Source organism: Bombus pyrosoma, linkage group LG4 (genome assembly GCF_014825855.1).
Source record: "Bombus pyrosoma isolate SC7728 linkage group LG4, ASM1482585v1, whole genome shotgun sequence".
NCBI lineage: Eukaryota > Metazoa > Arthropoda > Insecta > Hymenoptera > Apidae > Bombus > Bombus pyrosoma.
The window spans coordinates 4,352,400-4,375,015 of NC_057773.1; the positions used below are offsets into that span (position 1 = coordinate 4,352,400).

Genomic DNA, 22,616 nt, shown 5'->3' on the forward strand with positions numbered 1-22,616 from the left:
TCTTTCCGCCTGCATAGCCATCTATTCAAGTTATTGCATTACTGGCTTAGCTTTGCTACCCCGTAGCTCGTGCACGATGCGCAGCCACCCCATCGTCCATATCCAATATCCATCGACACCGCGGCTGCATTTTGCAGCGCGCACCTTCCCAGAACACGTAACCGCAATCCCTTTAACCTTTTGTTTGCCGATTCGATGCCACGCTCGATTCGACGGATTGCTGATTTTATGGCGCAATTGAAAAATGCAACGGAACGTTTTTGCATGCAGGGGCCAGCTAGTTTGTAAATATTGGCATTCTTCACATCTTTTTTTTTTTGTTTTATTTGTCTTTTTTCTTTTCTCGGATATTCTTATCTATGGTATGGTATGGCGACAGACAAACGATCTATAAAATTGAAATTTACAGAATGAAGCTATGTATTTTAAATATTCGTACCACTGCAAACAAGGAGGGGAGTTTAGGTTGTCGTTGATGAATATCGAAAGTTTGAGTAGCTTTCGGCCATGAAAAGACACGTCTATCGCTTCACACGATAAAAGTATTTGTAAAATACGTTTTTACGTCAGCTAGACGGGTAATTTTATTTGTCTTGTGATTTCTCGACAGTCGAAGATTATAAATTGTAAAAAATTGTGGCTCGTTAACAATTGTAAGAGAAAGCCTTGTACGCGAGAACTATTAATTCTGGTCGTCGAAAGAGTGGTTTATTTGGACGCATGTTGCTGATGAATAGGAGCGATAATTCAATTTATTATCACGGCTGATTTGACAAACGCGGCGGATCGAAAAATCGGAACGTTCGCTGAGATACAACCACGGCCCCGTGAAATATCTGTCAAATATCTATCTCTTGGACGTGAGTGCGAGCATAAATTATTTCTGTAAACAGTAGTCTGCCTGCGAATGCACATGCACGCGATCGTATTTCATTACGCGAAACGTGGTCTGCGCGTCGCGCACCTGAGACACGTGCCATTTCACGTCGCGAATGAAACTTGTACCAGAAGATCTGTACAAGACGTTTCGGATAAAATTATCGATTTACGAAACTATGAGCTTCTACGTTTATCGATATACAAACGTACTGGACATTAAAAGAGGAACGGAAGAATAACAGTAAAAGTAAAACAGACATCGAATTATCTTAGTTCCTTGCGATATTACATTTTTGAGTTAGTCGACGTAAAGGTGTTAGATGCGCCAATGACACTGCACCTTTCTGACATAGAATTGCAATTTTCACGCAAATTCTCGTTCGATGAAACTACGAAGAAAAGGGATATAAGGAAGAAGAAGAAAAAAAAGAAAGGAAAGTCTTTCAATCTGTCAAATTTTCTTATTATTATTATTTATTCTGGTCCGTGCCTCTCTGCTTTGGACGAACTGTCGATTTACAATCCTTACATTTCTTGTATTGCACTCAGCATATTCTTACCTCTAGCATCTAAAACTAATGACTACAAACTATTGCAACTTATGACTACACATTATTGCCACTTTGGTTTTTTGCCTCCTCGCTGTGCTACCTTCCTGACAGTCCACCCCGTCTTGTATTGCCTTTGCCCTTCTTTTCTCTATTATTGCTCTTAAATCCATTAATCCTTCTCCAGTCTCATTGAGTGTTTTTTCCATGTCCTTTGATCCTCCTGTTAGTTCACATTCTTCTATTACATGTCTCAGGTCCTTTTCTTCCCTTCCACATAATCTGCACCTTTTGTCTCTCTCCTCTTTCCAGTATTCCTCCGCTTTGGTCTCGCTTCCACACCTCAATCTGGCTGTAACTTTCCTGTCCTTCCACCTCATCCTCCCCTCCAAGTACTTTGGCATTTCATCTTTGGTTATGTTCCTGTAGTGTCTGTTGTATTTGGATTCCCTTATCCTTTTCCTCCTCTCTTCTGTCCCTCTCTTCCTTCTTCCTTCTACAATTTGGTCTCCTGTCCAACTTTCTTGCTCTTCTTCTGCTTCCCTCTGTGTCCCTCCATTTTTCACCTCTTCTATATCCTTCTTTCTCTTTCTTGCTCTTTTCCCTTCCTGGCCATTTCCCCAGCTTCTCTCTCTCTCTTTCCTTTATGCACTCTTTTACTAGCTCCTTTTCCGATTCTACAGTTCTTTCCTCATACCTTGCTGCTCTTTTTAATGCTTTTACCTTGATTTCTTCTATCTTGCACTCTTCTGTCAGTATGTAGTTTGGTGTTGTCCTGTCTAAACCTAAGATCCATTTTACGTACCCTCTTTTTATCCTGTCCAGCCTTTCTTCCATGTTCCAACCCCATACTTCTGCTGCAAGTCAAATTTTGTTATGAACGTCTAAGAAATCGCATGCTCTTCCAATTTGATTAAACTTTGTTTTACTAAATCGATTAAAAATACCATTTAACTAGCACGTAAATTTAGTATTAAATATGTTACATTTAATCGGATGTAGAATTTAAACACAACGCGGATTTAGCATCAAATCCGTTGGAGCTATTCGTATTTGCAGTATTGAAATAATATTAACAGACTATTGTAATACTACTAGCGGAATATTAAATGAATTAAAGCTGCGCAGCCGATTCAGTAGACATACAACGGTACAAAGGAAATAATATTAATCACGATAATGAACAGCGAGTCTGTATATATAAATGATTGAATTAGAGGCAGTATCGATGTTGCATGAGTTCCATGGTTCCATGATTCGGCCTGTGGCGTTGCAGGACGTATCGATAGATGCCACATGTGGGAGGAAATACGATAAAATTACCGGAGGAACAGCGATAGAGCAGCGCGTCACGAGGAAATCCACGTTTATCGCGATACGCGTAGCCACGATTCGTCACGTATCGACGAAAAATCTATTTTGCGACAAGGGGCTTTCGTCGGACGCGATAAAACACGGCCGATGTGTCCATTGTAACGAGGCTAATGGACAGATTTATGGTCACTTCGCACCTCGTTTACGCGCCCTTCCAATTACCCGCGTTTCGAGCACCTTTAAACTACTGTAAAATCTCTACCCTTGACACACTGATTTCTAACGCGCGATCATTTCGCCGATTTTATTTTCTCAATTTCTAACTCTCCACTGGTATCATTACGATTAAATTATTTTATCTTGGAATTGTTTATTGTTTCTCTTCTTTTATTGCATCTTCTATCCTTGAAATTCTCAATGAATGGAATTGGGTTTCTTTTTATTTATAAGCTTCCAACGAGACACGTTTTTTTTTTTGTTTGTTTTTACGTTTTCGATGAGTTGATTCTCTTTCTCTTTTTTTTTTATTAATGAAATTTTCGAGTTCGTGAGCGTATAAGAATGTGTGAATGGACAGCGAGGTACAGACGATCCAATTTGTTTGCCTGTTAAAACGAAATTTCGAAACGTCAACGTGATGGCTCCGATAAAACGGAATTAACACGCGTGAAACAGGTTCCGCGTGTCTACGTCCGAGCTAACAGCGCGCGACCTGGATAATTTTGATATGTCGACGAAGTATCGATGAAATGCCGACGATAAATCAACGGTGGCTGATGATTACCTACGTACTTGGAAATGCGTTTCAACGATATTAATTCTTTAATACAGAAAGCTTAGAGATTAACAACGGAGAATTAACCGGCCAACTGTGTTTTCGAGTTTCGTTTCATTTTTCTTTCCGCCTCATCGAGAATCAGCTAGAGAAATAATAACGTAAGAGATGCGTGAACGAAATTTTACAAATAAATAGAAGAAAAAACCACAAGGAAGAATCACCATAGATCATACGTCTACTTTTTACAGGAAAACAATTTTAAAATTTACCTAAACTGTTACTGTCACCGCCCACGCAACTTTTCTACATTCATTTTATTATTATCTTTTTTCGTATTATTCGCTTGATCTTTAACGAGTTAGAAACAAAAAAAGAAGAACTAAAGACACAATACCTCGACCAATTTCCTATTCCTTGGTCCAATCGTCGTTTAAACGGGGGCAGAATGGGTGCCCCGAAGAGGAGGCACGTGGTATAGGTGGGAGAGCGAGATCTCCTCGTGGGAACTGGCTGTGCCACTCTAGGTCGAATTTATCGATGAGTCACGCGTGCGATCTCGCGACGCCGCCACGTTTTTGCAGAATCGTTCCGCCTAAGGGGAATTCGCGGTAGAGGCGGCCCTTTTGCAAGCAGCGCATACGTACCTAGCCCATAAAATCTGGCCCGCATAAGGGGCACCTAAGCAGTGAGCAAAGAGAGAGAAAAAGAGGAAAGAGAGGAAGGTGAGCAGCTCTCTGTGGACCCCCGGGCTGTCGCCCATATGGCGAACATCGTTATTGCCACGTCGAGTCCATAGGTAAACTACGCCAACAAGCACACACTTTTGTACTTTTTGTCTCGAAGAGAAAGAGAGAATATCGTTTGTGTTGTCCCACGTTCGTAGCTCCACCTTCCCCATGGAACACGATCTGTCGTTGCAGGAACTCTGACCTGCAACATTCGGCTCGACGTGATACTGATGAGAGCAGACCATCGATTTCCAAATGGTTGGTCCATCGATAGGTCACGTAGTCACGTTAACTGAGATTTCTGTCACGATTCTACAATTATGAAGACTAAAAAGGAAACACCCAGCAGATCTCATAAAGGATATAACCTAACGAACACGAAGATGGTACCCCGCTGGGGGTAACCATCCACATGCTATGTATATTTAAGCTACAATATTTTACCAAATGTCCTACTGGACAAATTGTAAAATTTGAACAAATAATAAAAAAGAAACGATCCTACAATTTCTTAATTTCAATCTCGCTTTCGTTTTAGCGAGTAAAAAGTTCTTGCTATGTTTCAAGGTGTTTCAGATAAAATTAAGGGGGTCAGATAACGTACAGGTAGCGGTAACAATCTTGTCACATTTTCTACGAACTGTGAAAATATCTTTTAGCGTTAGAAAACTCGGATCGTGGATGGTGGAAAGAAGGGACCCGTCATCAAATTTTCATATTTCAATCTTGTTCCCGTTTTAGCAAGCAGGAAGTATTTTCAATGCTGTAAGCAGAGATTTAACGTAAAATTGAAATATGCGAAGGTATTCCTTCCTGTTAGGGAAACATAATTGCGTCGAAAATGATAGTGGAAAGCAAGATCAAGATATAAGATAGTATAATTTAGCTGTTTATCGGGAAAATTTTACTCGTCCAAAATCATTCGACGGATAATCGAAATTCGATTCAGTTAAACATCGCACGAGTGGATGATGAAAAATTATCGTCTTCGAAAGTTTGACGAGCCCCGAAGCAGATGGAAGGCTCCCTCCCTTTTCAAAGACTCTTTCCTAAAGTACAGGTAGCTAAGTAAACATTTAGAATGTTTGAGAGTGGAATTTTCTTCAACGAATGACATACTCGCGTTACGCGTAATATACAGAAAATTTTGTAGCTAATGGAACAGAGTAAAGCGACATTACCCGAAAAGAGAAGAGGATAGAATCTTTTTAAGATTTTTATAAAGTTAATCTTAACGCTGGAATTATCCAATCGATCGAAGCGACTGATACTAATTTTCCTGGTAGTATTGATGTTTAGATTTATTGAAAGATATCATTACATAATTAATCGTTTTAAAGATCGATAAATTAGCATTAAATATTTACTTGGTATGTACATATTGTGTATGCATTTGATTATTTTTCGGTTAAAAAATGTTGTATAAATTTCGACCAAAAAATGCCTGGAGAATCCGATGTGATTTTTGCGATATTTTCACTGCAAAAATCGAAGATCATCGAGTTAAGTTTACAAAGGGCTGTTTCAAACAAATTCCATTCAAAAGAGAAACTATCATATTCCAAAGCCAAGCAATCACTATTAAATTACGCTCGCGTTCCCCAACATGAAATCTCCCATCGATAAGACCTCCAGCTTCCTCTTCGCTGTTCTCATCAGAAAACTTTTTGCCCTATACGGGTGTCGAGACGATCCTTCTTCTATCGCGATTCGTCTTTGCTTCTGACAGCAAAAACTCAGGCGAATTCGATATCTCGTATCGTTAAGAAGCCGATCAAGCCTCTGTATGGCGACTGTAAAGGCGTACAGTAAAGGGTTGAAGTTGGTACGCGGAATTGTCGAAACAAAAGCAAGAAAACGGTTGCCCCATGGGCGTGAACCGAGGTCGAGTTGTTAATATGTCACGCTTTATGGGCCGACAGGTTATACAGAGTAACCTGGACACGCGGCTGCGTGTTGCTATGGTAAGCCTGTTTCTTAATGCTTTTAAAGTATAGCGATAGGGAGAGGAATTTGCTTGGATCCTGAGATGCTGTGAAATTTGTATCATACTTTAAATGGATTGCCGGGGTAGGAAGTAAAAATAGAAGCTTGGAATTTTGTTTTAAAAATTGAGTGAAATATTCTCCGAAGCAGCGACGACGTTAAGATTTTAGAATTTTGTTGGTGAATCGCTAAAGTATTGGTGAAAAGACTTCTTAGTTAAGTGTAGAATTACTGTGACGTTTGTACATTGATATAAATTAGAAAAATTGGAAATACCGTTCGAGAAGCTTTCATAATTCCAAAGCAAAAATTCCCAACCAGCTTTTCGTATATCACTGCAATTTTCCAAATAGTTCCATCCAACGCAATATTTATGACTAGATCGCGGATTTTTATATAAATCAGTATCTCTTATAGGACTAATTAAACAAATGGAATCCAAGTAGGAGTTTACTTATAATCCACTGAATATTATTATCTTGTTCCAAAAGTTTCTTCCGTTTCGTAAGGAAATAATGGATGCGCGACATTTTTTGTTTCTTATTATTTCATTGAATTATGTATGATCCATTTGTTACACCGCAAGATGATATAAAAACATCAAATAGAACAAACGCACATTTCTTTCAATGGAATAAAATGGATGAAACATAATTCAATAAAATAATATCAAAGAAAAAATGTCGCGCATCTATCGTTTCCTTATAAAACGAAGGAAACTTCGAGATCTAATATATTAAGTACTTCATACACGTGCATCCTGCGTAATTTTGTAATTCAAAATTTATTATACAGATGCATAGAAATCCATAGCTTATTTATGACCTACAAACTATTCTCCATCTTGTAAACCTCAATTTATCTTTTATTTAACTTTCAAAACATACACTCGCGTTTTAATTGAATTGCCTTATTTAATATCTGGATATAATCGTTTTTATCGACAGGATTCCTACAATGAGGGTAAACAGCTCCTCCGTGTTGCCGATTGGCTCAAGGGAAACCCGCGGTAGCCAGGACTGGTGCCTATCTTATTTTGCAAGCGGCACTCTCAGGGTAAACAGAAATTCGAACGTAACAAATATTTGCTCCGCTTGCCCTGGTTATATTATACCGCCTGACTGCTTAACTTTGTTCGTGCTCGGACATACTAGCCGTGACTTATCCACCACGCGTATTAAAAACCTTGGAACTTTCGTTATATCGTCACGATAAGGGGTATTAGTTCACGTCGTGATTATTGATTGCAATATTCTGACTCTGACGTGTTCTTTTCTCAGCCATGGTTAATCATTGTTGGTTGAATGTTGCATGTAATTGATGGATATACTGTTGCAATTTCAGAAGACGATACTATAATTGGGACGCTGATTGTCTTTTTTATCTTTCCGTGTAAGATGATGTAGTGTTTTCATTGTAAAACGATACGGAGCTTGAGTATTGCAATGCGAAACGACGAAGCAAAGGATGGCTGATATACGTGTAATTAGTTTGCGAATGTTTATGCAAATTTGCGGAAATATTTTACAGAACATTTTTATAAACTAAAGAAATGGAACTTATGTATCATCATCGACGTATTATAACAGATAACTATATCTTGAGTTTTAACTGAAAGAGATTAAATGAATAGAAGGATTCGACCATTAACGTTGGAAAAATGTCGACGCAACGATTGCAATAGTTTAAGTTTAATAGATTAAGTCGATATTTTATGAGAATGTTTAATAGGAAGGAACGCTTTTAAAGATTAGAAGAATCTTGAGAGAAAAAACGAAGAGTCGTTGATTTTTCTCTTTTATCTTAAGAAGCAAAGTTTGATGAATCGATAATTTGTCAAATATAAGATTAATAGACAGTGTACTGAAAATGTTTAAAATTGTTCTGCTGTGAAGTGTAAAAAGTACGTCTTATTATTCTTTCCATATAGTCGCTTGGAAGGTAAGAAACACGTGAAGCTAAGGAAGACAGATCTATCCTCTCGCTTTCTTCTTCCTCTTCTCTCCTTCTCTTTCGGTTTATTTCTTCACGGGTTTTTCTTCTACGTTTTTCTTCAAGAAAGATTCTTCCCTCTCCCTTTTGCTTTTCTCGTTAAACGGAATTCTTCTCGTAACGCGAAGCTAGTTCAAATTCTTGGAATCCTTGATCGAAAGGTTTGTTCACTCGCATGGTTTCACAGTTGACGTTTTTCCTTCTTATTTGGGAGTTAGTGTACGAGCATATAATTACAGAAATTGAAACTCGATATTTAATTAAGATATTTGCAAGTTACGTATATTCTGTCCATCTTTGCACCTTCAGATATTCGTAAAAATATAAATTTCCGTAATCATCCACGATCCGATGATAAAACATCAATTCTGTCGAATATTTCGAAATGGTAAAAGTGACGATTTAACTGACTAACGAGGATAAAGGTACAAAGCGGCGATCGTGTTTTTCTCAAGATCGTCTTTGTTTCTTATTCTCGTGCCTCGAGCAGGAAGAACCACGACGCCTCCCACTTTTGCTCTTAGAAGAGAAGCAAGAGCACGGAAGAATGCTCGCGTGTGTGGATTCCATTCCACGCCAGTTTTTCGCCGTATATACCTGATTAATCGCGATCGGGAAGCCTGTGGAAGCGTGTCGGAGAGAAATGGCAGCGAGATCAGCGTAACGTGAAACGAAGAGAGAACAAGGGAGAGACCTGGTATTGGATGGAAAGAGAATGGGGAGAAGAGAGGCGCACAAGTGGCGCACACATGGTGCACAGTTGTTCGAGAGGTCAGGTTTTTGTCCACGAGCCTTCAGTTTTACAGATCCGGCCGAGTTTCTCTATGTCTCTATATCTATATACAGGGTGATCCACGTAACGCGACATTTCCATTCCTCGATGGGATTATAGCCGGGGCTGTTTCTATGGATGGAATGACAGAATTGGGGGACAATGTGTATCGTCAGAACGTTTCTGTGGGTACGGATTGATATTACGTTGGTATGAAATCTTGCGAATGTTTGGCATTGGGGATGCGTCGCAGCATAAAATTTTACCGGCTAGTTGATTATTATACAGAGACAATATTTATAATCGTGTTCGAAGATATTCTTTATCGTCGTTCATTGGGATAAATAATTTTGATGAATTGTATCTTTTGACGTTGCTTCTTTCTTTTCACAGCCAATTTTTACTATTGCGTTTGGAGATATTTTTTATTGTTATTCGTGGAAACGAAGAGTTTTGAAGAAGAATCTTTTTCCATAGGTACGCGATTTTGTAATATTCTTATTGTACAGGAAAAAGGGCAGTACTGACCTTGGTACTATAATAAGTAATAGTAATAAAGCAAAGCAAGCACAAACAAAGCAAGTAATAAATAAACACCGAGGAAGAGTGAAGTAAAATAAAGATATTAATATACCGTGGTAAAATTGAAAAGATATTGTACTTGTTGTCACTAAATGATGTAGAATTTATAGAATTTAACTCAATTAAGAATCAAGAGTTGGTTAACAAAGACAAAGTTGGGAAGAAAGAATCCGTTTCAATTATCTCTTCTGGAAATTACACAGCCTGTGAAGAGGAATTTTTCTGGTAGTTCGAAGATCGAGTACGTAAACTTCGTTAGACAGACGAATGAATCAGTCTGTATACAAGTACACATATATGCAACAGCCAGTCCCCATTCGTTCTAACAAATTGTCGAACCTTGGCGTTTACGTTTCGTTTTGTATAGGTGGCCAGGTTAAAGGTTGTAAGATACGGTGAAATTTGAGCAGTCCAAAGGAAAAAACTTACGCTTTCCAGGAGAAACGATAAAGAACATCGGTTTCGTGACACAACGATAAGTCACCCTTCGCTTTTCTTTAAACACGAATAGCTAATACCGTGCTAGAAGAAAAATAGACACAATAAACTAACTTTTCGTAATCCCAATTTCCATAATCTCAGTTCTAACGACAAACATTGAAAGAACTAATTGAAAAGAAAATAAAACTCTAATAGGGAAAGATAATAAAAATTATCAATTAATATCGTAACAATGAAAGATAACTTGCCATAGTTCAATTTCTTATCGTTAATAAGAATTAAAAATAATACAGAAGTACGATAAATTCTCAACGAAAAATGGTTCTATGAAAATAGAATTTATTAATACTAATATTTTAACTTGATCTCCGACCAATTCCATTCTGATCTCATTGGCAATTATATGGCTACCGATGGTTAGAAACTATAGATTACATTTATCGAGAAGAGTTCTCTGAACGAGTTTAGAACTCATGATCAGCTTAGTTGGCATAGCATGAATCATAGAAAAATTCAGTCGGTCGCAATGAACTCATCGATGTATCGAACGAAAAAGCAGTGAGGCGAGCCAACGCCATCGGTCATCCGTGAAAGACGGTAGTATAAAACCGCGCGTTATGTGGATAAGAAGAAAGCGCAATCTTTGGTAAAACACAATTGACCGATGATCCCTAGAACAATAAGCGTCGACTGGCTTTTCCATCCAGTTATTCCACACCGCGTAGTTACCCCATCTCGTCCACGGAAGATAAAAATCTGGTCCAGTTTTTCATAATATAAAACCCTGAAACGTGACTCATTGAACTCGTAAAAAGACAAGTGGAAAAAATGGTTACCTCCAATTGGAACGGACCAAGGAGAAAAAAAAGTCGAACCCTCGTTAGACGTTTATTCCTTCCATCATCGCTGATTAATATATAGCTCGAGATAAAAGCGTCCAACTATACTGTACACTTAAAAGGTATCAATCTTTGAGACGAGATAAGCGAGATAAACCCTCCAAGATCTCAAGTACCATTTAAAAAATGAAGCCATATATCACTATATATTACGTTGTTTGGAAAGTTTGTAACGGAAGTTAAGAAAGATTTAAAATTTAAGTAGAATTAAAATTTTCGTCACCTGTAGCTTTATGAGTCTTTTAGATTCTAGAATATGGTTACGTAGTTCAATTAATTTCTTGCAAATGTTTTTCAGACACAAGAGAACGTTCTAGTCAACTTTCAGAATTCCTTGAACATACGAGGTCTTACTGAAAAAAGAAAGGAATCTGTTTCATTAACAAATTTTCATTAGGAATCAAACATTACATTATTTGATATAAGTTCATAATAAAACAAAACGAACCTTTCGAACAACCCAATAGAGGGAAAAGTATACTGTAAGAATAAATCTTTCCGAAACAACACGAAACGAAAATATCCTCTAAAATATTTCCATATAAACCATCCCAGTTCCCAATAAGGAAGATTCTTCTCCACCACTAAATCCTCCCAAGAGAAGTATGTCTGTATCTTTCTCTACGATTCAAAAGTCGAAACGTGATCATAACGCGTGGGGAGAGACGGAACTCGAAACGTGGCACGCGGCAACTTATCTGCGCGCATATACTACACAGAGATCGGAAACATTGTACCTACGGTGAATCACTCTGCTATTGTCCAAAGGGAGGAAGAGAAGGACAGAAAAAAGAGACAGGGTGGAAAGATAGGCAAGAACGCGTGCAGTCGGTCGCGTTCGCAGAGTCTAGCCTGGCTACGGCGAAGATAAAGAAACACGGTTGCGAATCACGCCGCGGTGGCGCCTAATGGGCGGCAACAAAAAGGGACACGGTGTGGTCACCACACCGCACCGGCATCGGGGAATTCCCCTCCGCGAGGAGACAAGCTCCCCACCATGCACCATGCTCGACTCCCACTCGATTAAAGTCGGCCGAATTCGGATACGCTCGGTGATCTCCGCGTCATTGCTGGACCCGCCACGCCGGAGATCGCGCAGTACCGTATCCACCAAGGGAGATTCCAATCTTAGGCACGTTTCTTATCACTGAAACACTAACGATCCCTTTGGAATCCTTGTTTAAGGGATTTTAACATGATACGAACGTTATATATAGTGGCTCGTGAATGTACTTGAATACTTAACATGGCAAACTTTTATACAATATTGCACGAGTTGTATAAAATATTTTGAAATTTCTTTGCACTGCAATGAGTAGACTACGGATTTTTATGCATCTATAGAAAACCTAAAATCGTAAAAATGCATATAATATGCAAGAATATGTAAAATACGCAAACTATAGTCCTTATAATAATATTCTGCTTAGATTCCGTTTGTTTAATTAAGTTTATAAAAATACGAACTTACGTAAAAATCTGCAGTCTAGTAATGAAACATGACAACTGTCATGATTACAGTAGCTACAACAAGTATGAATGAAACGGCTTTTTTTTTAATCAGATTCTACCCTATTTTATTTTCATAGTATATGAAACTCATATGAAAGTACTATTAAATGATACGAAATTTAGTATGCTTGTACATCATTAAGTAGTATGGGAATACTTCTTGTAGCTACTACATATTAATAATACTGGAAATTTTTTGAGATGTACATTGAGAAGTTTCGTTGTTTTTAAAAAAGTAGAGGGTAATTTCATCGGTTTTGGAATGTTGGGGGTCGTATAGGTAACCGAAAGAGGTTTTTACGATTTGGAACGTTCTGTTGAAATGCTGGTAGAACGATGATGGTTCAACTGGTGAGATACCAAGAAATTCAACACCTCGAGACAAGACCTTTGGGAGAAGGGGTCGGCAACTATTGGCTCTAATTGCCAGTACTCGTTGAATGGAGATGGTCCGGCTATGCTTTCGCTGGTATATAAGTCCGGCTTTAAACGATCACAATCCGACGCTTCTCGTTTAACACTTGAACACAAGAAAATTGTGTACGATGATCCCTTTTCATTTGTATTCTTCTATCATATGCTGTATCTTCATCTTTTTTAAACCTAACAACATAAATTTTTATATAAAGTTTATCACATCGCTTTCATTTTAAAAAGTTATCATTTTATTAAAGATACCTCAGGAAAGAGATAAATTTCAAATATTGCAATAAATTTTCTTAATAAAAAAATGTGTAAGAAAATGTATATATAAGAGTCAAAAAAGGAACTGTTTATTCAGAAGATTTTCCTGATGCAGTTCCAATCGTCTTAAACGCGAAGTACGTAATGATACGTAAGTACATATGTACAATATGTTTGTTCTCCTATGTGGCTCAGGACTGAAATAAACGTATGACTATCTCACAAATTAATTTCATGAACAATTCCCTGCTCGTATGTGAATCAACGTTTATACTCATCAGAGAAAATTCAGTCCAGTCTTTCGCTGATATTCAAAGCAAGCAATCAACGTGACGCTAAATAATTGTCCATACTTCTCTCGTAACCTGATACGTATACTCGAACGTGTGATAGATGACTTTCAAAATAATATATTACGGTCGTTCTTACCTTGCTTCATTGGACAATAAGTTCAGTATTAAATTTTCATGTTGATCGATTCATGTAATATTCAAGGTTTGATTGAATCCAAGTACGAAGGAATATGTATTAATTTACAAATCAATCGATTCATGACGACTACGCGCGACGCTTTCGTTCGATGGCGCACGCATACATAGATGTACACGCGTAAATCTGACTCTAAATAATCGTCGGATGGCTGTCGCTTTAAACGATGCAGCGTGCCTCCCGTCTCTTTCGGATATTGTTTCGAAGCGGTCCTTCCCTTTCATTCAGTAATTCGCAGGCAGCTGCACACTAATAATAGTATCGGACACTGCCGCCACTGCTTGCCGTCTCTGCTTTCGTCGCGACTGTACGTACACATTAGCCATCAATATCGTAGTTGCCGACGATAAGCTACCTTGTAGCTCGACCAAGCCTGTGGGTTAACTTCGCTTTCCTGCGTTCTCTCTTTCTTGCGGTGCGCGCACGTTTATCTGACGTTTATTCGAAGGAAACCGCGGTCTGGAAACGAAGTTAGAAACTGCTAGATATAAGTCTTACCGATCGCCATTTCAAATCGATTATTATTGGCTAATAATCAACTTAATATGTTTTTAACGTTGTTAGTATATGAACTGAAGGTGATATTATTCGCGATTCGTTTATTAAACGATATGTCTTAAATTAGATGTACAGTGACTATAAAAAATTTGCGATCTACATCATTGCATCTGCGTAATAATTAATTAGATCCAAGTATATTAAATTTTGCATCATCTATCTAGTAATGAATATTCTCACATGAGTATGAAAATTTAATACGTACCTGATAAAAAGATACGTCATGAAATAAGGGTATATATATACAAATACTTTTCTTAGCCATTGTATATATTTTCGTGATGATAGAATTGTTTATTGTTGAACTATTCTTGCTAGGAAGAGGAGAGAATGGAAAATTTCGTTGATACCGATGCGACGTTGTTACGTAGATTGCATCGCGAATAAGAGCTTCTTGTCTACTTTAAAACGTATTTACATACCTCACGGCGGTGAAAAGTCAAGGGAATCGACGAAGATAACCGCACGCGCTACCGAATGTTATCTCGTTTCCCCTCCGGGAGAGTCCGAGGTATTCGAGTCGTGATTGCAAAATATCTCGTGATATGTATAAACATCACGAAACGATATTGAATTTTTCAATTGACAAATTGACTTGACAAACGACCTCAAAAAATTCAAGAAGAAACTAATTCATCTTTCTAACGTCTTTTCGTTTTATCACCTTCGTCTTACACGAAAGCTGTTTTCCTTTACGAAATTGCTACGGGAATTTATTGGACGTGAATATACTTGATAGCAACATTCTCGTAGATTTACACACCCCCATTCGACTGGTATTTCAGCGAAGTATCTTGGAGGATGCGCATAGAACACGTGAAGAGGAAGCTATATAAAAGTAAATACAATATCGGCGCAACACGCATCCTTCCTTTCAGCAGATAAATAACGAGGTAATCACATCTGTGAACCAATGAGCCAAAAGATACCAGGTTTCCGGTGAACGAATGCGCCACGATAACGAAACACCACCGCGATCCATAAACCGCTATATTAGTGAAAACAACACTGTTCGACTACATATGTATAAGTTTCCTCTGGCTACCCCCTTTGTATCGTCATCGACGTCGTCATCGTGATGAAACCGTGGTATATAGAATCGATAGAGCGGGGTGCCATAGCTGGCCGGTTACGCTCCTGACCTTGATTGCGGCCAACGCACACGTCGAGATGCGACGCAGGTAGGGGATGTGGCGACGACACGGGTAGACGAATATATGTATAGTACGCACGAATCGCTCGAGGATAACATCTCGTAGCCCAGGGAAAGCTATAGCAGAGACCTGTATGTGAAGAGTAAGAGGAAGAGGAGGAAATGTAGAGAGAAGCGTGCAAGAGAAGTAGGAGAGAAAGGGGGTAAGTTGGATGTTGAAGAGGGGAGTTCCAGCGTGTCCATCATAACGCATAGAGGGGAGAATAGGAGAACGGTTGGAACGGTTACGGGGAGAAGTAGAGAGTGGAGGGAAATAGCAGTGAGAAACGGTGGTGGGGGTGGCGGTCGAACAAGACAAGGGAGACGAAGAGAGAGAGAAGAAGCATGGGGGCGGTGGCTGCTCTGCTACGGCCGCCATCACCATCCGTCCCATCCTATAGTAAACTCCGAAGCAGCAGTCCCCAATCTGTCTCCATGTGTGTTAGTTAGGACCGTGTTTTACCGGTGCTTGCTACTCCAAGCTGGTAGTAACACCGACATTTCTGCCTTGCCCGCTCTCTGCGATGCCCTAGCATCAACTCCCGATCACCGTCGCGCTCTTCCCTCGTTCCTTTCTTCTCTCCATCTTTTTCCCGCTATTCTTTCCCTCCAGTCAGTCTCCGTAAGTGTGTGGTTTTTTGCCTCGGTGCGTGGGAAAACGTATGCGTACGCGAATGAAAAGAATCGGTAGAAAAGGAGAAGGCGGTGGAGGAGGAGGTGGCAGAAGAAGAACAGCGTATCGCTTTCCGCACGAATCGTTTCCAGGGATATAACCGGTGCGCGCTGTCTTCCTATCCGTTTTTCGACGTTCTTTTCATTTATCCTAGTTCGTCAAAGAGAGAGTGATATATAGTGTGATTAATTAGGAAGTCGTAACAGTGCATCACACCCATATCTTAAATTCGTTCCTCAATATACTCACGGATTCGTTCGAGACATCGAGCGATCCTTCAAACAGCGAGCAAGAAGAAGCGGTCCAGACACGAAACGATATCATCGAAAGAAGATTCTTTGCGTGGATGCAAATCAAACACCGTCTTTAAGACGCAAAGCATGAGATCGAATGAATATACATGCGATAAAGCAGGCTATACCTTGGGACATAAAATAATAAACGAAATTTAATTACCCCGTTCGTTGTTCCTCGTCCGAAGAAATCCTCCAAGTTCTTAAGATACACTCGTAATCATTGGTCTGTGGCATATACACGATGAAACGGACGTCGAAGATCCAACGAGGCTAAAACGCGTCCCACCCAATCGGTCCTCTCGAATCATCGTCGTGGAATCATCACTTATCGGACGAGGGGAACGAAGGAACGGACGAACTATCCGTGGACCTCAGCGCTGCCGCCCGCTGGAATTTCTCCTGTCGTCGTCTCCACATAACCTCTCTCTTTCTCTCGTCTCTCGAGCCGTTCTCTTTTCACCACCTCTCACCTCTCAGTCCCTGTTATCATTCTATTGCTCCTTCTCTGTCTCCCTCGCGTATCCAAACACTTGACTTCATTCGTCTATTTCACATCGAAGAGAAGAAACGTGATCAACATTCCCGTGTTTCGTTGAACTCGTTGTGCGCGCGAGTGACACGGCTGCTTTTTAATGATCGCGGCCGCGGTAAGTGCTGGTCGTTGGTTCTGGTCCTACTGTCTGAGCTGTTCACCACCTCGTGGATATCCAGACTCGAAAATCAATCATCTATGATCAAGACGCAAAGGTGATACTCGCTCGATCCTTCATATACGTACGAAGCAGTCTTGTTACCATCGTACGTAACCTAAAAGCAAACGAAAGATAGAATAAGAAATGATACTGAACAGCCGTGCACTAGAACGTTGGTGGATGTGAAATAACAATAACACTTGGAATAGTCGTAACGAACGCACGCTGTCCAGTTTTCTCCGTCGTCCGATTAAACTCTTGTACGGACGGACGTTGAAGCCTCTGTTTCGTATCTCTATGCTCCTCGACACTAGAACAGCCGATTATCGTTGCTTTGTACTGGCAGTACGTTATTTATCGAACGATTCAACGGAGAAACGGGGAGGAAGGGTACAACCATGTGTCGCCGCTGTACCTTGAAACGTCACAGATCACGCTGGACGAACTCTTGAGCGGGATCGCAAGACGCGCTGCTGCTACCGAAGCATTCAACCTGGCGGAATTGTCGAAGAAACGCAAGACGTACCTCGGGGAGCACTGGCTCGCGCTCACGCGAATATGAGCATGACTCTCGTCCGCAATACGTTCAAAGGTAAGCTCATATTTTTTGTAATCTACATACGTGTGCGTGTGAAACGTCTGTCGTTCTTCGCAGCTCGCATTCATAACAATTGCGTATATGTCATTGCGGTATCATTAATATTTAAATAAATTCTGAACATTGTTAGGTACTAACATGTTGACTAAAATTTTATATTACATTGTTATATTGCACTTTGTTACGTTTTGTGTATATTGTTACTGTACATAGCATTGGATGTAATTGTATAAAAGAATAAGATTGTTTAAATGTTTTATGGTGCATTTAGTAGTTTACATTGGTATTATAACATTAAAAGTATTACAAATGTTACGAATATGACTGTTTCTTTCACTCGAATACTTCAATTCATTTTGGCAATGGCGGTCATTTGTAAGCATGGCACTTAACCTGTTATGATTTGAATATGTACCTTGTTATTACTCTGTAAAATACATACATCTGCAAAAGATGTTAACATATGTGAGAATTTTATGCATACAAAAGATAGTTTTATACTCATAATATCGTTTTCTATATTTCTATGGTGAGTGATAGTTAAATGTACTTTGAACGTATGATTACATTTAGAAACGTAACGTTACGTGTACTTCACGATGTTGTTGACGTTTGTGTTTCAGAGATTGTGTTTTATTGATTTTTTCTCAATGATAGAGTTTTTCGTTTAAGAATTCATAAAGTTCGAAAAATATTTACACACATGTGATTTCTGCGTGTGCTTCATAAATACGACTGTATCCGCGCGCGTGCGGACATAGACGAATACGCATTGTGTATAACATACACGTGCATTCCACGCATGCGCGCTATATTCATGAAAATATCACCTATTTTTTGTGGACCGATGGATACGATGGCGTATATCAGTAAATCGTAATAGGAATTTTTACATAAATTGAAAAAATTCGATGTATTCTTTAACGTGGTAAATTTAAATCTTTATCATATAACGTAATTATATTCTATATTTAGACCTTACGAAATTTGTCACTTGATAACATTGCGACACATGTGCGTCTTAATAGAAAAAGACAAAATATAGTGATATAAATTTTTGTAAAAAAGAAAAAATTCTAGTATAAAGATTATTAAATAGAACATAATAATGTGTTCTTTGTAGTAAAAATAATTTATCCCTTTTTGTACAACCTTACCAATAAGGATAGCGAGTGCTATAATTTTCACTCATCTACATTTGACTTATTTTATTAATCTTGCTGTCCTGTTTATTTTTTCTTCGAGCTTGAACTCGTTTCTCTTCAGATATTTTCTACCCAAAATTTGGTATTCTTCATCCATGAAAAGTGTGTAATACATAAAAAGTAGTGCGATCTAAATATGTGCATATAATGAATATTGGAACCAAGTGTTTAAAAACTAACCACATTAAAAAAATGTTCATTGGAGTAGAATTTTCATTTAATAAATTAACTAATTAATCATGGAATATAGCTCGAGGATAATTATGGGGTTAAACTAATTTATAGTAGTTGAAAAGTATAATATTTAAGAAACCAGGATATATTTTCATATTAAATCATTAAGGTCCAATGTTGCGTTAACGCAATATTTCATTCGTAATTTCTGTTTATCAATTTACATTATCGAATTCTATTTTCTATGCTTCAAATTAACTCACAATAATTAAAAAGAATAACGCTCTACCAACTAGAATATATTTTCACATTACCCACACACGTGACATTAGCTGGCGAGAAAAGTAATACTCCTTAAAAGGTCAACACCGATAAATCACACAATTTATTTCTCAATAAAAATTCCGCGTCGAGCCTATTGTTTAATGGATAACTTCCGAGAGATTGTTGTAAATAATCCGAGGAACGCGTCATCAGAGAAAAGCGTTGGACGCCAAATCTCGGACACGCGTGCATCTTAACCTTAACATATTGACTGGCACGCGAATTTTGTGTATTTTGTACCGGGAGCCGTAATAGATTGAAATATGCTAAACGATAATATGTAATTTTTGCAAAGTATTATATTGTACTTACGCATTTTTTTTCTCTGATAATGTTATCTAAATCATTCGCATTATTTCTTTTTATCGATTTAAAGTCAACTTCTTAGTCCCTGAAATTTGTCTTGTTTTCATCATTCTAACAAAATGTAAAAATTTAGTAAAAAAACGGCAAATTTCTAACAAATTTAGCAAATTTTTAAAACATATAAATAATCATCGAAAACCACCGTGGCAGACAACGTGTTAACGTATATCGGCGGGCGTTTTCGTCCAGCGAAAAAGTATTTTTTACTTACTCGTGATCTATAGGTTTCGCAACTTCGTTCGCCTTGCTTGATTCGTTGGACAATTTTTATCGCACACGAGCATACGGGCGTCGCGTCACCTAACGATGAGCCCCGACGGTTTTTCGTGATTCACGGCCGGTAGGAGCTTGTGCGTTCGGCTGAACTTTAGACCCGACACGTACTACTTTCCTGGCGCGGATGTGCGAAATGAATTCAGATGTGGCAGTCGGTGTGCGACGGCTGTTTCGTTTCGAGTATCGTTCTCGCGTTTTCACGTAGGACTGCGTCTTTGTTCTTGGCTACGGGTGTAACTTCATAGGTAGCATTACGAAATTCCGACACGCAGTAACACGGCCACTGTGGCCAAAATAATTAACACAAAAAGGAGCAGCACATTCACCGTTAGATGTTAAATTCGTGGTACAATTGAAGTCAGCGAGATTTTATGGCTCAAAATAATATGGAAGATAGGAATGACGAAATTGCGTTGGAGATTTCATTTGTGATAAAATTGGGCTTGAAAAATTAGCTGTTATATCACACACTAGGTACAGACTATTTGTAAAGAATATTTGAAAGGCGTCTGAACTGCTATTTCTGTAATAAGAAGGGTCACAGATTTAGTTGAATGAAAATTTCATTTGACTATCAGTTGTTGAAGTTGAATGTTTAAATAATTATATTTGCAGTACGAAATACATGTTTTCTTTAAACAGCAGGATAATGTATGCACAAATGTAGACCAAAATACATATTCCTATAACAAGGAAGTTCAAATAAGATATTTAAACATTGTATGTGGCCATTGACGCAGAATGAAATAACATGTGAAACAAAAGAGTCTTTGAAATGCTGTTCTTGAACTTATAGTAGAATGCTCTTGTACTCGACAAGGCAAACAAGTATTCGATCAATTGGCATAACCAAATTTTTTTCTTTTCCTATTAATAGTAGGTACATACCTGGAATTTCGGATGGTCTTACAAAGAAGACACAATGTTCTAAAATATCAAACTGGTTTTACTGAAAACAAATACATTGTTTAATCAATAACCTACAAGATAGTACTACAAATATAGTACTTAATATATAGAAAGTTATATATATCATACACCTAGGGAAATGTTTAAAATACTTTTGAAATAAAAATATTAAATTAGTTGAAACAAGTTTTTTATTTCTATTTCAAACAAAATTTATTCCTTAGATGTAGAATCCGAATGTTTAGTCATCCACAATCGAAACGAGACTTCATTCGCCACAATCTAAACGAAATAGTCTCAACTTGAGTACTAACTCCGTAAAAAAATTTCGCTCTTAGATCCTGTGGCATCTTGCCAGTCACTCGAAAGATACAAAAGAATTCTCTTCTGTGATGGACTAATTTACATGAGTTTACAAATGATATCGATAGTCAGACCGGTTCCGTACATCAGAAACGTAACTTGATATTTAGAAGCCCAAAAGATCATGCTTGTATATGTGTATGTATCATTTCTTCGCGTTAATCCTTCGGTAGTGTAGCTCATGAGAAGAAAATCTCAAAGAATCTAAAAAGTTTTACGATACTTATTGTGAAATGCTCTGTTACACATTATACAATCAATTATCTATGAAGGATTAAATATCATTATACTTAATACAATTATTAATATTTATTTACTAAAAAGTTGAAAGTACATATTTTTTTCTATCTGGCCTCAGGAATGCAGTCTTATTTTTAAATCCTTCATTCTGAATTCTTCGTTATTTTATTATGACACTGTCAAAGGGTCAAGGTTAATAATTGACACATGATAATCATCGTATGATTTAATCCTTAATGAACGTAGAAAAATATTTACCGATTTGAAACCGATTCCCTGAGAAACTCTATTTGTGACGAAGAGTGGACCGTGTCGGTGGGAAGGATTCGTCGTTTCAGCGACGGCCATTCAATCGATTCCACCGCCCTCGATGGATCGAGGCCGCAACGCGCTCGTGCTCTTCACCGATTTGCTTCCGAGTAAATATTTACCCCACGCGAATGAACAACTGGTCCTAGACTATTTTCCGTATTCTTGTCGTCAATTTTGTTTGTTAATCGACAAAAGGGGCTCTCTTTGTTTTTCTTCAGCTTGTTGAAGTGTATAATTTGTATTGCTATTGTTGCCTTTGGAATATTGACTAGGTTAATGTGCGATTTTATAGGTTAGCATATAATGGAGGACATGTTTTATTGGATAGGTAATATACGTGTAATAATATGAAACATTAAGTAACTATAATTTAATGTTTATTTTTCTTCAGAGTGGCACGATGTGAAATTTGTGGTACTGTTGGTTATTAGTATTGATAAATTTTATTGTTAGGGCAAATATTGAATGAACTACTTTATGTAACGTATATTATAAGAACGCGTTTCGTCGAATGATAAGATAATAGGACATGGAACTATGAAACGTTAATTAATTATAATTTAATGTTATTTATTATTAATTCTTTTTAAGATCGATAGAATGTGTAATTCCTATTACTATCGATAATATTAAATTAAATCCAGTGATTTATGTGTGGAATACAATGAATATATAAAATGAATGTAAAATATAATGAAATAGGTTGTAGATATGTTATTAATACGTTTTATTTTTTAAAAAGCATTCTTTACGATTCTTTGTAACCGAACACTGACTTTAAAGTGTCATTATTTACAAATATATTTATTTCCGAACTATTACTAACCACATGTA

General features: G+C 38.0%; 2 protein-coding genes and 1 long non-coding RNA gene across 4 annotated transcripts in view; 1 reads left to right on the forward strand and 2 right to left on the reverse strand.

Moving 5' to 3' along the window:
* Window positions 1-1,404: 1,404 nt before the first annotated feature.
* LOC122566641 lies at window positions 1,405-2,029 on the reverse strand (the record flags this gene model as incomplete). The annotated part of the gene is made up of 2 exons (XM_043724194.1): window positions 1,405-1,448; window positions 1,531-2,029. Coding segments are annotated over 2 exons (543 nt in total), but the record flags the coding sequence as incomplete, so codon positions are not given.
* Window positions 2,030-14,095: 12,066 nt separating this feature from the next.
* Window positions 14,096-22,616, forward strand: part of LOC122566779 (zinc finger protein 1) — a 33,994-nt gene continuing 25,473 nt past the window's right edge. Inside the window, exon 1 of the mRNA XM_043724492.1 lies at window positions 14,096-17,607. Within this exon, the coding sequence (XP_043580427.1) occupies window positions 17,574-17,607 (34 nt within the window). The 5' untranslated portion in view covers window positions 14,096-17,573. The remainder of the gene's footprint in view (window positions 17,608-22,616) is intronic.
* LOC122566784 lies at window positions 17,864-22,009 on the reverse strand. Of its 2 annotated transcripts, none has more exons than XR_006316621.1 (3): window positions 19,894-22,009; window positions 19,629-19,733; window positions 17,864-18,948 (listed from the first exon to the last, which is right to left on the reverse strand). It is a non-coding gene; the product is annotated as an uncharacterized LOC122566784 (long non-coding RNA). The 2 variants fall into 2 exon arrangements; XR_006316622.1 differs by having other exon boundaries at window positions 17,864-18,057; window positions 19,894-21,548.